The 15,828-nt window shown below is 37.6% G+C and overlaps 1 protein-coding gene across 5 annotated transcripts in view; it reads right to left on the reverse strand.

Moving 5' to 3' along the window:
* The window catches only part of NEK11 (NIMA related kinase 11), a 100,349-nt gene that overhangs the window by 69,856 nt on the left and 14,665 nt on the right, over positions 1–15,828 (reverse strand). For all 5 annotated transcript variants that reach the window (XM_087733265.1, XM_087732463.1, XM_009471617.2 and 2 more), the window contains exons 3-4: positions 7,822–7,987; positions 2,390–2,508 (exon numbers count right to left, since the gene is read on the reverse strand). In XM_087733265.1, the coding sequence (XP_087589391.1) occupies positions 2,390–2,508; positions 7,822–7,987 (285 nt within the window). The remainder of the gene's footprint in view (positions 1–2,389; positions 2,509–7,821; positions 7,988–15,828) is intronic.

Below are 15,828 nucleotides of genomic sequence, written 5' to 3' on the forward strand. Positions count from 1 at the left end.
AACACATAATACAATACAAGAAATGCAAATAAAAATAAAACTGTCAAGTCATTTATATGTGTCTGGAGAGGTGCTATTAAGTAGCTATGATTCAAAAAGAGAAAATAAAATGCTGTTTGGAAAATTAAATTGCTGCTTTCACTGGAAAAATAAACTACTTTTCAGGAAACCCAGTAATATACATATTTACCAAAGAAAGTTTATTTATAAGATTTTTTTTTAAAGATTTATTTGAGAGCAAGTAGAAGATGAGAAAAATAGAGAGAAGAGTAGACAAAAGGGACATGTGGAAAAATAAGAGATAAAAGACGCATGAGGAACTACAGAAAATGAAAGACAAAAAGAGTAACCCATACAACAGAATAGAGTAGTTCAGTTGGAAGGGACCTACAATGATTATCTAGTCTAACTGCAGTGTTATTATTCTTCTGCATTAGTCTGCACAATGCATCCTCTAAACACATACATTAAAGAAAGGATTTCACCAAAAGTGGACTTCCCAGATTATCAAAACTTTTAATGATAAATTGTTAAATTGGAGTTCAAGAAGGGAAAAAAAAAAACCCAACCACACACTGCTAGTTTAGTTAAACAGTCAGGATTTTTATTTCCATTTCCCTCTGTCCTTTCAGCCTGAGGTGAATGCTGAAGAGCACAGCATCCCAAGAGATCTCTCTTCCTTGTGCTCCCATCACTGCAGTCTGTGGGGGCGGCACTACATGTACAAGCCCCAGATAAATTGGCATTTAGCAACCAAAATGCTCTTGCATCCTGGACAGCAATTCACTCTGCCCTTTTCCCTCTACAGTCTGACACTGTAGGTGCAAAAAATCATTAGGCATCTATCTGTTTAGGTCAAACGTACCCCACGTACTTTACTTCAGCTCAACTCAGAATTGATTGTTCTTGGTGACAGGTGACTCTCTCTACCTGTTGCTCTGTTGCAACTCAAGTTCAGGCAACCACATTTGCTGTGAAAGATGCTTGAAACAGCTACATCAATTTGGTGTTTTCACCTTCAACCCAGCGCATAATAATCTTGTCTTCTGAGTAATCACGCAGGACAGAAGACTATGGATTCTAGTTTATATTCGGCTTGAAAAAAACTGAATTCTCATCTCCAGATTCTGGGTGTAACCTACTCTTCAAACATAAACATCTTCTCCCCCTCTGGCTGTATTAATAATTTGAGGCCATTATTTTAGGCAGATTAGCTCTTCTCCCCAAAACATGCAGGTGATTACAGACAAACATCCTTAGCCTCTGCTAAGACAGTCCTTGCAGCCATGACATTCTTATTTCTAAAAGTTCAATAGGAGTAATAGTCCAAACAGTTCAGCTTGGCAGGAAGAAAAATCTTGGACTTTTGGGCTACAATGCTCTTTAGAAAGGATTGTCTTGTTCATTAACTTGACATTTCAGAGCTGCCAATAGGCAAAAGCAACAGGGAGGAGACAGAGGAAAGGACAAGATGCTGAAAACTGTGTTAGCTTTGACTGGGTCACCGTTTCTGAAAAGCTGCTAGGAAAGGAGCCTGGTATTCCCATTTGCTCAGCCGTTCCTCCAGCTCTCAATGCAGGTGGCAGCATGCTGGGCCTTCTGCTCCTGGCTCAGCACAGCACTCGCTCTCCCTTATACCATGCTAAATAGTCCCACCTACCTCAAAGGTGACAGGACTGGATGATGCGGGAAGGGGACCAGACAGGGCTCATGCACATGTCCAGTACACTGGCAATGAGGGAACTGTTTAAATCACCGAGGTCAGCCTGCCTAAACCACATTGCAGGCAAGAACTACACCCATGGAGGTGACCAGGTAGGTATTCACCTGTATCTACCCCTGTTCAAACAAAGTGTGATCTCCACACATCACTGTCCGGATGACCCGCAGTAATTTTTTAGGTTAATCTTTGATGTGCTGTTAAAAGTGATGTCTGTTTTCAAAGAATGTATGTATGTAGCTTCACTGATTTTAGTGGGAGTACATCAAGCATATATATTGGATTCCTCACATTAGATATCTGCAAGAGATCCTTGTTGACTCCCGTTGAAAAAGCTGACTTTGTTTTAGCCTTTTAATCCATTTTCTTCTAACAATATTTAACTATTTCTGTTGTGCTAAATTTTTCACTTAGCTCTTAGAAAAAGTGTGTCTAGTGCTGAAAGACATCTACCAGTGCGCTGCTAAAAGATATAATTCACAATGGTCTTTCAGGATAGATAATTAATTACAGCTTAGGCATACGACATATACTACAACAATTTGGTGAACAGTACTTTATACCAATACAAGACAATCCATACCATTTAGTTTCTGTTTGAATATCTGCAATTAGTATGTCTACTCATTCCCGTCCCAAGCTAAATGCTCTCATATTAAATGACTGTACCTTTCATGCATATAGTTGACTCCGAGTAACAACTGTATAAACCAGTCTATTATTTGTCTTTGAGTGAATATCTTCCCAGATTCTTTGTACTCCTGAATTTTAAAGTCTAGATCTCCACCCTGAAAAATATCAGAACATATTTGTACATTTAAAGTAAATTTTTAAAATGCCTTCTCCTTCATCAAAGTACAGGACTTCCCTGTCTTAGACCTTCAGGCTCCCTACCACGTAGTCTGTAAAATTAATGCTTGCACATGAATTCTTAACTCTCCCAGCACCAAAAGCATACATAACTGAGGATCAAAATGAGATCAAGCAGTTTGGCCGCATAGGGAAAGTAAGTCAGTTTTCTCTTAGTGTTACATGATGTCATCAAAGTTTTCAACTGTTCTTACTTCATGTCACCCAACTTTAGACCTGCACATCTGAGCTGGTCACCTCAAACTCACTTTATAGTTAACACAAAAGAGCAGGCACCTGTATAGCGCAATTATGTCTGCCATCTAACTGTCTACCTTAGGAAGGGGCAGATCATGTTGTAGAAATGCTGTTTCTCTGCAAAGGTTTACAATGAGGGCCTACTATATTGACTGGCTAAGATGTCGACACCTAAATCAAGTAAAAGGAATCTGCCCCAATCGGTCCAAATAAGTTTGTAAATTTGAGAAAAGCATTTCCACTTAAATCAAACATTGCACAGTCAAGAGACACTCTCATTCATTATGCTGAAATAATCATGTCAGCATCAAAGAAACCATGCTGTTCTCTTAAGAATTAAAGTACAGTCTCTTCAATTATGATACTTCGTCCCTTTTCCAAACTCACTTTTGCCAGAAACAAAGCAGAATTAAAGCTTCAAGAATCTGTAGCATGTGTTATTGTGAATACTTCATTAAAACTATAATTGATCTTGAAGTAACACTAGAAATGGAGCAATATGACATACTGTAGGCAGTGAAAATAAACCAGAAAATATATACAGAAAAAGACTACTTGAAAACTGTAAGTCAGACATTTGGAAAAAATCAGTTGAACAACAGCATGATGACAGAGGTTTTTGAGGAGACTTATAAGAAAACTGTTCATTTTGCCAAAAAATAGACAGATGGTTGTCAGCTGGTTGTTTATCCAGTTTATAAAACAAATGGATTTTGTCTACAAGAATTCACATTAGTGGCAAGCACTGTGTTGATGTAACTAATCCCAGAGCAAAGGGACTGAGTCTTATTGTACTCTACTAAGTACCTTACATCAGGACAGCTTATTCTCCATAAATCATTACTTTTACGTTATACATTCTGCATAAAATCAGAAGTTTTATGTGCCATATACAAGAAAATAGTTTAACCTCTACAACGGTACCTGTACCACCATTTCCCATCATCAACCCTTCCCTTCTCTGCACTCTTGACTCTCAACATTTTTTGATCTCTTCAGCATTTCTTGTTTTTCTGTTCCCAACATCACAGTGCTTCATACTGCTGCTACAAAATAAGCAGGTTCTGTCCTTGAAGATCCATACATTTCTGTCCTGTACTTTGACATGAACTTACAGTAATTTTTGTGGTCCCGCAGGTTCTAACTTACAAGATTTAAGAGTGAGTGTGTTAAAAAAAAGAAAACATGTTTTGTCATATATGAAAAATGTGTTCTCTGACAATGTCCTGCAATTTTTTAATTGAAATGTCTGAATCATCTCATTCACTAAGGAAGGGAATATGGCTTCAGCTCTCCATCTGCCTCCCTGCTGCAGGCCAGAGAGAAGCTCTTCTGGGAACTTGGAGCTCTCAGCAGCTGCTTCCCCTTTGCAACTCCAAATGTTCAACAGCTTCCCCCTAGTTGCTTGCAGGAGAGCAGAGGAAGGAAGGAAAAAGTGTTGCTGGGTACTCTGCTGCATGGCAACCAGATGGGCTGTGTCTGAGCCTACTCACACGCCTCGAAAATAATGACTCACCGATTCCAGACGGCTGCCCCAAACCATCCAGAGCCAACTGTAGCAATAGCCCAAGAGTCAGGGGCTGTTCAAACATGTGTCAGCTGGCTACTGGCCACAAGGGACTATGTACTATCCAGGTGAGGACAAATGAAGTGCAGCAGGCTCCAATCACCGTTTCTCCCTGTCCCAATGTGTCCTCTATCACAATCACACATTGCCATGAAAAATGCAAAGAAAAGAAGCGTAGGACCTACAGAGTTAGGCTGGTGAGTACTCTCTTAAGTTGGGGGACATTTCCTTCAAAAGGTCTAAGGAGAACAAAAGCAGTTGAATAAAGCACTACATGTGCCCTCAAGTAACTGTATGGATTTTCACCTTCAAGCAGAGAAGACTGGTCTCAATGTCCTACAATTAATTTAACCTTGATTTTGTGTCTAAAAAAGGAAAACAAAAGTGCTTCATAAAAGATTTGCTGCAATACTGCTGCCATGAAACTCTGAAGAAGTTTGTTAACCCAATTTTGCATTTTGGAAGGTCAGTATAATGAAGTTCATAAGGAATTTAACAAATTAAGTACATAGGGAGTTTCCAAGCTGCAGTTTCTATTTAAATGTTAAAAGTATCAAATACACCAGTAACTTATTTAAAACAGCTCAGCATCTAGAGCTGATAATATGAACAGGCACTGATTGCTTTAGTTATTCCTTTGGCTCAGATTTCCTTAGCATATGTGTACTCACATCACAGCTGAGACCACGGTGAAGAGACAGAAATAATTGTTTGGGGGAAAGTACAACTAGTTCTGGTTTATGATTTATTAAAATGATGCAACTTTTAAAGTAATTACTTTGCAAAAACTGTATTTTATTGAAGTCCAATTTATGTTAAAAAATTAAATCCAAGGTTCATGAAGGCATTTTTGTTTGAAATCTGACTTATATCTGACAATGTTTATATTGCCTGTAAGATGTTGATTTGGGAAAACTGCCAAAGAAACTCAACAAGAAGATCAAAACAGAACACATATACTCCTTTTCTATAATTTTCAGTAAATTCAGTTATAATAAAAGATATTGAGCTGAGCAATGGAGACTAATGTTCTCTTCTGTTCACAGGACAGGTATAGCACGGGCAGCTGCACTGGAGGCTCACTCTATGCTACTCATGCAAGAACGAACAAAGTACTGTGGCTAATGAATAAGTCACAGTACTTTGGAGAAAACAGAATAAGGCTCAGAGGGTAGTTCAGTTTCCATGCCAACCTAATGTTTATTCTGTATTTTGAGTTTGCTCAAGAGTAGCAATTACTGCCAATCTGGTAATTATTCTATGCATGAGAAACTGAACGTACTAGACTTCCAAACAAGGATCAGGTAGCAATACATTTTTCTCATTCTCAATTTATGTGTGATTTAAACAGGCATCTTTTAGGTAAAAAGATCCAAATCCAACCATATACGAAGGCAGGCTATAGATAAGTAAATACAAAAGTATACCATCTGGAAATACTCCCACTAAAATAGAAAAGAAACTTTATAGCATTATGCAAAACCTTGCTCTGTACTTTCCGTGTCTGAACATTCAATTAAATACATCATAATTGCTTAAATGCGATACTACATGGTACATCCTTTTCAGAAAGAGTCAGAAGCACATCCTAGTGGACCCACTGCCATTCTGGCCTGACCTAGTAGGCTCAAAACTGAAAAGATGCAGCTGCATAGCCAATGCATCCTTTTCCTCCTCCTTCATTTGCCTTGCTCTAATACATTCTCATGTGTTTGAGTACGTGGGTCCTGGATCCTAGGGTAACTCCACACCGAAACGTTTTCAGGCAGGGCAGTTTACATTGCCTGAATAAAAAAATTTCCAAGGTGTGCTGCAGCAGTTTGTGATTACTATGATGATTGCTATCATGCTCTTTTTTATTCACTTATAACTTTATTCGAGATGAAAAAAAAAAAAAAAAAACAAAGAAAAAGAAAAAGAAAAAGAAACAAAGAAAAAGAAAAAAGAAAAAAAGAAAAAGAAAAAAGAAAAAGAAAAAAGAAAAAGAAAAAGAAAAAGAAAAAGAAAAAGAAAAAGAAAAAAGAAAAAGAAAAAAGAAAAAGAAAAAAAGAAAAAGAAGAAAAAAGAAGAAGAAAAAAGAAGAAGAAAAAAGAAGAAGAAAAAAGAAGAAAAAAGCAGTGGACCAAAGTCACTAGTCAAGCTCTATAATGCTGCTGAAAGAGGCTCCTTTATTCCTACAGGTTTACCTGATCTGATGTTGGGCCACTTTCTACCACTGGTAGAGAGAAAATGAATCTTAGTGCACAGGAATATCTGGGCAGTTAGAATAATTCTTCAGTTCTGAGCTCTGGATTTCCACAGAGAGTTGGCAATACCAAATTTCCATCAAGCCCCAGCTGTCAGACATTCAGGGAATGATACAAAGAGCGTCTGCATGGGTGTTAAAGTTATATGTGAACAAATATACAGATTGCATAACAGAACTGAACACTTCAGATTTAATTTTAACAAATAGGCATTTAACTGTCATCAAAGAAAACTTCTAAGGAAGCAATGACTGGCAGGAATAGTACTTCTTTAATTTGTTCACACCAAAGCTGAATGCTTGAAGAAATGTGATTAGTTAATACAAGTCTGATTGGTGGACAGGTAACCCAGTAGTCCCAGGTCATTAGCTTCCAAAGCATTTCAAATGCTTAGCAGTGCATAACTGAAAAGTCTGCTTCACAGTGTCATAAAAAGATCACTGTATGTATAACAGATATTTTTTTAAAACAACACATCTATATTTAATACAAAGTAGGCACTTGTTTTATATAAACTCTTAAAAAGCTGGCTTAAATATGTATAAATTTTTATTTCAAAGCCTTAAGACAGATTTCATCAATATGTTTCTAAACCAAATGCTGTCATAAAAAAAAAAATGGTAGCTATACTGTAGTATATCCTGCTTTAATATTTTTTGTATCCTCTAAACTCTGGTCTTCGACTCACACTATTCTCTACTTTATAAAGCCAATGCTGCTACCAAACTCATCATCCATATGATCAGGCTTGAGCTTCTTGTAATCACTTCCAAATCACAAGTGAGTTTTCCCTTCCTGATTTACATCAGGACTCCCAGTTTCATTCTCTCTTACCTATCAGTAGTACATATGTGGTAACACCTTTCTGAGTTCACCCACAGGTCTGGTAAAGTGTCTGCATTTAAGTCTTTTTTGTACTACTGATGATAGTGAATGAAATGAACTTGCGTTTAAAATTTCCGCTTCTCTGGTTTGTTTGTCGGTGCTCATAGAGTCTCATGCATGTAGGTAACATTACTTATTTGAAATATGCCTAACAAGTAGCAGGTGATACCACGAGAAAGAAGTAAAAGTAAAATTCAAACTAAAATACTAAAGAAAACTGGGCTAGGTTTCTTTTAAGACCCTATTTTAATGCACACATTCTGTCAAATTTCTTCAAAGTAATCTACAAGTCTCACCTCGCAGTATTCAGTGATAATGCAGAAACTATCTCGCTCCACAAAGCTTGCATAAAATTTGACAATGGCTGGATGGTCTAATCTGGAGAGTAGCTGTGCTTCCAGATTTGCTTCAACTGTTTCATTAGGCTTTAGGTCTCCAACAGAGATTTGCTTTAGAACCTTTCTAGAGGAAAACAAGAAATCTTTATATTAATAAAAATAGAAAAATAGAAAATCACATAATGCTCAAAAACCCATCATAATTTCTTTAAATGCAAAATAATAACATTAACAAAGTATTTAGCAACATGAAATGATGAGGCAAATATGGGTAAACAAAGAGAATGCATTAAAATGCAAATAAATATGCTAGTCACCATAGCGATTAAGCAACATTTTAAAAATATTATTTTGAAGTATTTTTCCCGCTAACTCCCTACTGCACTGTTTTCTTCGTGACATGTTTTCAGTGCTATGGATTAGTGCATAATAATAAACATAAATAAAAGATCAAATCTAAGTGATTTCAAACCCACTCAGAGCATATGCTCAAGATTCATACATGAAATAAGGAATAGCAAGAAACTGTTTGGTTTTGCTGCTTCTGCCGAAGTCTCTCCACGGAGGCATGAGAAAAATCACACAGAAGGTAGTATTTCTGTGACTATTTTTCTGGTGACAAAATCAGGAAGCCTATTTTTTTTCTAAAGATCAGCCTGTCCTTCACCTGAACACCTAAGTGGAAAGTGCAAATCTAGATTAGTTGCTGAAACCTAATTCTACTGTTTCAGATAACTATCAATTTCAATGTTTAACATTTGTTTTGGGAGGCCCTAAACTCCCTAAAGCTGAAAAAATTAAAGGGATTTTTTCATATTCTTCAACTTCAACATGTGAACATGCCATAGGAGAAACTGTTGTTCAGACTTAGCTTTATACGGTACCTGGAGTTGGAGAGTTTACTGTCAACTTGTCCTGGAAAAAAACCCCTTAGTGCAGGGGACTATGAGGAAGCATATTTTGCTGGGATCTTCCTGATGAAATGTTTAAAAAAGGCATACATCACACAAAGGCATGTCATTTCCATCTACTTTACCAGCTGCTGAAGAATGGATCATTGGTCTATGAAGGAGCTGTTTGAGACTACTAGAGAATATCACAGTATTTTACTGAAACAAAGTGATGAATTTCCAATAACTTTTGAATACATGGAAGGTAAGTTCGGCACGGAAGGGATGTCTTTTAGTAGTTTCCCATTCAGTACTGCATGGTTGTAAAATCACAGTAGTTACACATGACAGCGATGAAACCACAGTAATTCACTTGATCTAAGGAAAAAAAGCTGTATTTCTTCATAAGAAAATCTCTTCCTAAATTTCAACCATCAATTTCTGACTAACAATGCATGAATTTTTACGTAAACTTGCCTAATCCCCATCTGGCAGTGTGATGAAAAAAACATGCCATTTGATTTGTCTGCATCTCTACAGACAAGCTTCATGCTACACAGCCAGGTAATACCTCCTGCAATCTTCCCATCTTCAGCTGACATGGGGACATTATTCCTTCCTTCATATACATCATGTCACAGAACTGACAAACAGAATGAGTCCTTGTTAAACACCACTTAATACAAGTTTCTTGTATATCCAAGACAGCAATAAAAGCCTGATGTGTTGATGTGTAGGGATAGCTTGTCATCTTAGTCACTCAGTGATTTTGAGGCTGTCATCAGCTGTCAGACAACAAGACAGGTGTTTTTCTTATTAAAATTCATTCCCAGAAGAACAAATCAGGAAAAAGGACTTTTGTAAATAAGGAATCGGTTTTCTGCAACACAATGCTAATTCATATCCGGAACTGGAAGGCATTTGCATCTAAAAAGAAAACTTTCATGATGCAATCGAGATTAAGCCTATCTGCATGCCACTGGTATATGGGTGTACTGTTTCTGTATGGAGATAAGGTTTGATTTTACTGAGTTTAAGATGACAACAGGACTTTATATTTTCTGCAAAGCTTTTGATATCTGCTTTAGTAAATGCGCTTAAAAATTAAAAATACAAATTTTAAAAACTCTACATTGATTAAGTGTTGACAAAGAAGTTATGTCAGGGTCTCAGAAGAGAGAGATAACTTTTTTGATAACTTTTCTGATAACTTTCGAAGAAAAATGATGAAGTTAAAAGTCTTCAGTCAGAATTTCATCCATGTAAATTAACTATACTTTTCAATATATAAAGCACTTAAAGAGCGCTTAAATTTACTCCACCCCTTTTCAGTATTTACACAAGTAACTTCTACCCTAACGGGCAGCTAAAATGGGCACTTTTTGTGATTTACAGAACTCCTAAGATAACTCAAATTTGGCATCCCTGGTGATGTCAAATAGGCTGATAGATCCATAAGCCGACAGTCTTTCTGGCCATCAAAAAAAAAAGGTTAGTAATCATAAGAAAACAACAAACTTTTCTTAGCTAAACAATCCTGACTGCATTTCCCCTCTACCAAGAGAACCCAGCTCTACACTTCGAAGGAGACAAAGTGTTTCTGTTTATATGATCCAACCAAGCATTTTAAGGTTGGCTTATAATAAAAATTTATCACTGCTCATAATTCAGCCACTGCACTCATGTATCATCTGCTGAAAATCTGCATGTATTGAACAGTTTAGAAACATATAGTTAGGTAACACAAAGTATTTTAAACAAACCTTTTGAAGCATGTGACAAGAAAGTTTATCATGGATATTGGGAATAATAGACTCTCCTAAGATTTTGTCAAGACTCCATCTGGAGTATGCAGGTCCATCTGAAAGTCAAGTTTTTTCATAAAACCTGCCCCTATGTTTTCTGCCACTTAGGCTCAAGTATTAAGCAGGATTTAAACGGTCCAAAACTATTTGTGTGAACTAAGAAATCATAGATTTAGGGGGCACATACAGAAAAACAAGTAAAACGACAAAAATGTGGATAGCCTCCAAATAAAATACTTAAAACTACCCCTTTTGGTATAATGCTAAAAGAGATGTACTAATTTAAATTTATTATTATAAATTCCACTTAATTTAGAATACAGACATGTAAGCAGATCACAGAATCATAGAATCATTTAGGCTGGAAAAGACCTTTAAGATCATCGAGTCCAACTGCAAACCTAACACTGCCAAGTCCACCACTAAACCACGTCCCTAAAGGTAAGATAAAATGTCAGTGAACACACAACTAGAAAACTTTGTTACAGCAGTGCTACCAGTTATCTTAAATACAGAACAAAAGATTTTAATTTTGTGGGGAAAAAAAAAACCACCTAGCCTTGCAATTTAATAGCACAAAGACACTTGAAACTTGATCTTGAACTGACCGCAACTGAAAGAGTCTTGTAGTGAACGCATTCGCATCTTAAGAGCAAAAAGTGCCGGCTGTCGCTATTTACATCCATCCTGGAGGAAGCTGGGGCTGGTACAGGTAACAGCATCCATCCCCTCAGGGTAGGAAAATAATATGAGAGAGAAGCCCACTCCCCCCAGCACAGAAAGCAGCCGCCCTGCCTCCGCAGCGCCCGCGCCTCGGCAGGCTCACAGCCCTTCCCCAGGAACACCTTCTGGCTTTCATCAGGAAAAACCGTGCTGGCTTGCATTGTCATGCTTTGAAACGCAGCCAGGCCAGCACACTGTGTCTGAAAGCGGAATAATGTGGAGCAAATGGGGATAAATAGAGCAAGACTTAAAACAAGAGAAAAACAAGCACGAAGGTGGAATCCTCCAGGATACGGACATCCAGTGGGAATCCTTTTTGAGCTTTACTCGTGACTGACAATATGCCACAGCAGTGTTTATCTCAGTCTATTTGCACTGATCTAAAATTAAATGTTTTACAACCCATCTGGTATTTGTTTACATTGATGACATACTTTATTATTATATAATTTGGTTTATTGGATCAGATGCAATTCTTAAAAGAAGACAGCCTTTCTCAAAACGCACTCTCTTTATTGAGTAAACTGCAACATGAGTTATTGACTAGGTACATTTGCTTGCTGATAATGAAGTAAAAGAAATATAACTCTCTTCATGTCAAGAATAAATAGGTCTTACTACCACAGAGAGGGTGTGCTTTAGGAACATATGATCAAAATTTGAAGGTTTTAATTAAATAGAAACTTCATTTTACACAGGCAGTCGTTCAGTTAATTGCAGCCTGACATTAGCAAGACCTGCTAGCAGGTAGTCAGTGTGCAAAGCTGGGAATTTATCATTCCGTATCATTTATATTTCCAAGTCATCCTGAATTCCATATGGAGAGTAACCCATAACTGTGCATTGTTTTTCTACCCTCTCTGACCTTTGTAGGACTACCGCTTCACCCTGGTAACTCCTCAGTAAAAGGACCACCTGCGATTCTGTAAAAATGTATCACCTTGTCCGCAATTGGATCTGAAACTGGTCACAAACAATAAAATAAAAGGAATGCCTGTCTAATTAATAATGTCTCAAATTCTATTTATCAAATGGTAAATGGAGAAGGTATGATACTACAAATAGGGACCAAAATGATGAACAGGCAACAGCTCTCATGCACAAGTCCTGTCTGCACAACAGCTTCCAGCGTACTAAAACTGTTTGTTTGGGAAATTCAGTAACAAGGACACCATCGGCACACAGACAAGATGAAGTCAGCCATCATTACTGCTTCTCACAGTCAGTTGCTTTCTAGAATATCACACAGTGATATTCTCATATTGATGAGATTTGCACGTTACAGCCAACAGCATAGTTCTAAAATCATCATTTTAGGTTTCTGTTGATACCTTCCACGCTGAAAATACATTACTGGAATCTAATTTTTCATATCTAATCCTGTCTGTCCCCAACTTTAACTGTCCTTTCTGTACAGTCTACATCCAGATATTATAGATTCCCTTTGATTTGACATTCCACTGTGCACACGAGGTACTCCTCGTGTAAAGTTACCTGCCCACTATCAGACGTCAGTTTCCTCACTTTTCCTTTCAGACCTACGTTTGCACATCCAGCTTTTATTCACAATTAAGATACTTTACTGATTTTATATGGCACCCTATTGCCTGGAATCCATTTCCTTCACTTAGGTTGCTCTTTTCCTTCCATTGTAATTTTCGTCTAATCCTTACCCGTCATACATACAGCTATCCTGTTACCAACAATCTTACCAGATTTCTCTGCCTGGTGTCACTGACTGGCTTTCCTGCAGTTTACAGCTTAGAATCAGAAATTAAAAGGATCACTCTTTATATTTTATCCATTTTATTCCGAGCACCAGTATCTGCATGCTCAGATAATTTAAAGATATTCATTCATCTGTTAGGGAAAGAAGGAGCTGGTGAGACCATGAAATGCAAAAAGTCAGCATACACAAATCAGTCCTACCTAGAATGAATACTTGGTTTATAGTTAAGGAAAGAAACACTCACAGTAAATTAAGAGCACTTGATTTCTGTGGGAAAATCAAGATTACCACACTTCCAATGAAAAACAAACGATGAGTGCTGTTTGCTATTCCTACTTACATATATATGTTTACTCATTAGCCAAAACATTTCAAACCTTAGTATTACTTACACAACTTCTTAAATCAAATGCTGGGCTCCTTTTATCATTCCCATGGCCGTTACTGATTTATTACTCAAGCCATAAACCCATTTCAAACCTAAGTATTGCTCTACAATTCCTTAAATCAAATGCTGGGCTTCTTTTGCCATTCCCATGAACACTATTGATTTATTAGTAAAGCCATAACAATCATCAATGACTGATTGTTTTTTGCTATCCTCCAAAATAGCCTATTCATGCTGTTCACAAACATTCATAAACATTGAGAACTAATTTTTGCAGATGACACCAAGTTGGCAGGGAGTGCTGATCTGCTTGAATGTAGGAAGGCCCTACAGAGGGATCTGGACGGGTTGGATCGATGGGCTGAGGCCAGCTGTATGAGGTTCAACAAGGCTCAGTGCCGGGTCCTGCACTTGGGTCACAACAACCCCATGCAACGCTACAGGCTGGGGGAAGAGTGGCTGGAGAGCTGCCTGGCAGAAAAGGACCTCGAGGTGTTGGTCGACAGCTGGCTGCATATGAGCCAGCAGTATGGCCAGGTGGCCAAGAGGGCCAATAGTATCCTGGCTTGTATCAGAAACAGTGGGGCCAGCAGGACTAGGGAAGTGATCGTCCCCCTGTACTTGGCACTGGTGAGGCTGCACCTCGAATACTGTACTCAATTTTGGGCCCCTCACTACAAGAAGGACATTGAGGTGCAGAATCGCATCCAAAGAAGGGCAGCGAAGCTGGTGAAGGGTTTAGAGCACAAGTCTTATGAGAAGCAGCTCAGGGAGCTGGGGTTGTTCAACCTGGAGAAGAGGAGGCTGAGGGGAGACCTTATCGCTCTCTACAGCTACCTGAAAGGAGGTTGTAGCGAGGTGGGGGTCAGTCTGTTTTCCCAGGTAACAAGTGACAGGACAAGAAGAAACGGCCTCAAGTTGCGCCAGGTGAATTTCTTCACTGAAAGGGTTGTCAAGCACTGGAACAGGCTGCCCAGGAAAGCGGCTGAGTCCCCATCCCTGGAGGTATTTAAAAGACATGTGGATGTGGTGCTTAGGGACATGGTGTAGTGGTGGACTTGGTGCTGCTAGCTTAACAGTTGGACCTGATGATCTTAAGGGTCTTTTCCAACCTAATGATTCTATGATAATCTCTGAGTTAACCACTAAGAATTCAATTCCTATATGAGCACTGTAATATCCGTAGACAGATTAAATATAATTTTATTTTCTGAATAAGCACTTTAAAGAATTTAGCAGTGCTTAAATATCTTTGAATGTTGATGAGATTTCATAAATTTACAAGTGAAATGGATGATCCACTTTTCATTTCCATCAGCAAGTCACAATTATAGCACCTACAAACATTTTTCGAGATGCCTAATTTTCATATGCTCTAACACATGCACTAACACTGAAGAGTTCGGCTCATGATGCAAACATTTTATGGTTATTTGAAAATTAACAGTTCCTAATTAGTATCCCAAAGAAATGAGAATATATTTTCTAGGACAAAATCATGAAAGAGAACACTGTTGAAATAAATTAGCTGCAAGGAATACAGCTTGTATCGTTTTCATCTACACTGAGCAAAATCTCATATATACAAAGGGGCATACTTGAAATTATTTTTGGTGAACCATATGTGCCAACGTTGGGAAAAAAAAAATCAATAATTATAAAGCAAAGCAGAGTACTTGTGTTATCCTCCACAGAACTGAACAAGCCATATTACTACTGCACAAAAGTATCCATTAACATTATTTCTTTAGACATTCAAATGTATTTATTTTGAGTAATTCTTTCGGACATTTTGGGTTGTCATCTACATTGACTGAAAATTACAAAATAAAAGTGGACATTGATTAATAAAGGAGGAATTTTCCTCTAAAACCATGTTTGTGAAATCTAGAATTTTTTTCCTTGACAGATATGAAAAAATAAAATGTAATTACATTTATAGTCTATTCATACGTTTCAGCTCTAAATGAAATACTAATAGATTGTGATTGAACTGAAGAAATTTGTGTCTACTCAGGAAAATTATTAAAAATTGTTATGGGGCACAGACTAAATACCTGTGAATGTAGGGGTTTTTTAGCAATACTTTATCTCTACATGTTGCATTACCACCATCTACTGTTCATTCATATTTTTTTTCTACAGCCTAGTCTTGTTTAAGAATGTAATTAAATGTCATGCTGCCACCAACCTAAATGGAATTTGAGAGGGAAATAAGACAAGGACTAAATAATTTGTTTATTCTCTGTATCTTTGAAGACCTAATTCCATCAAACATCAAATCATCTAAACCAGGCATTTCTCCTTTGCGATTTCATGGCACATACTTGATACGTTTCACTATTAACTGCTCTCCGCTAATTAGCGTTCCCTTTCAGAAAAAGGAGATACCATCAGAGAACTAAAGCTTGGATGCAGCATTTTGTTTTC

The sequence above is a fragment of the Nipponia nippon genome, unplaced genomic scaffold (genome assembly GCF_047370975.1).
Source record: "Nipponia nippon isolate SJK-2023a ecotype South Korea unplaced genomic scaffold, ASM4737097v1 scaffold_1, whole genome shotgun sequence".
Taxonomy (NCBI): Eukaryota; Metazoa; Chordata; class Aves; order Pelecaniformes; family Threskiornithidae; genus Nipponia; species Nipponia nippon.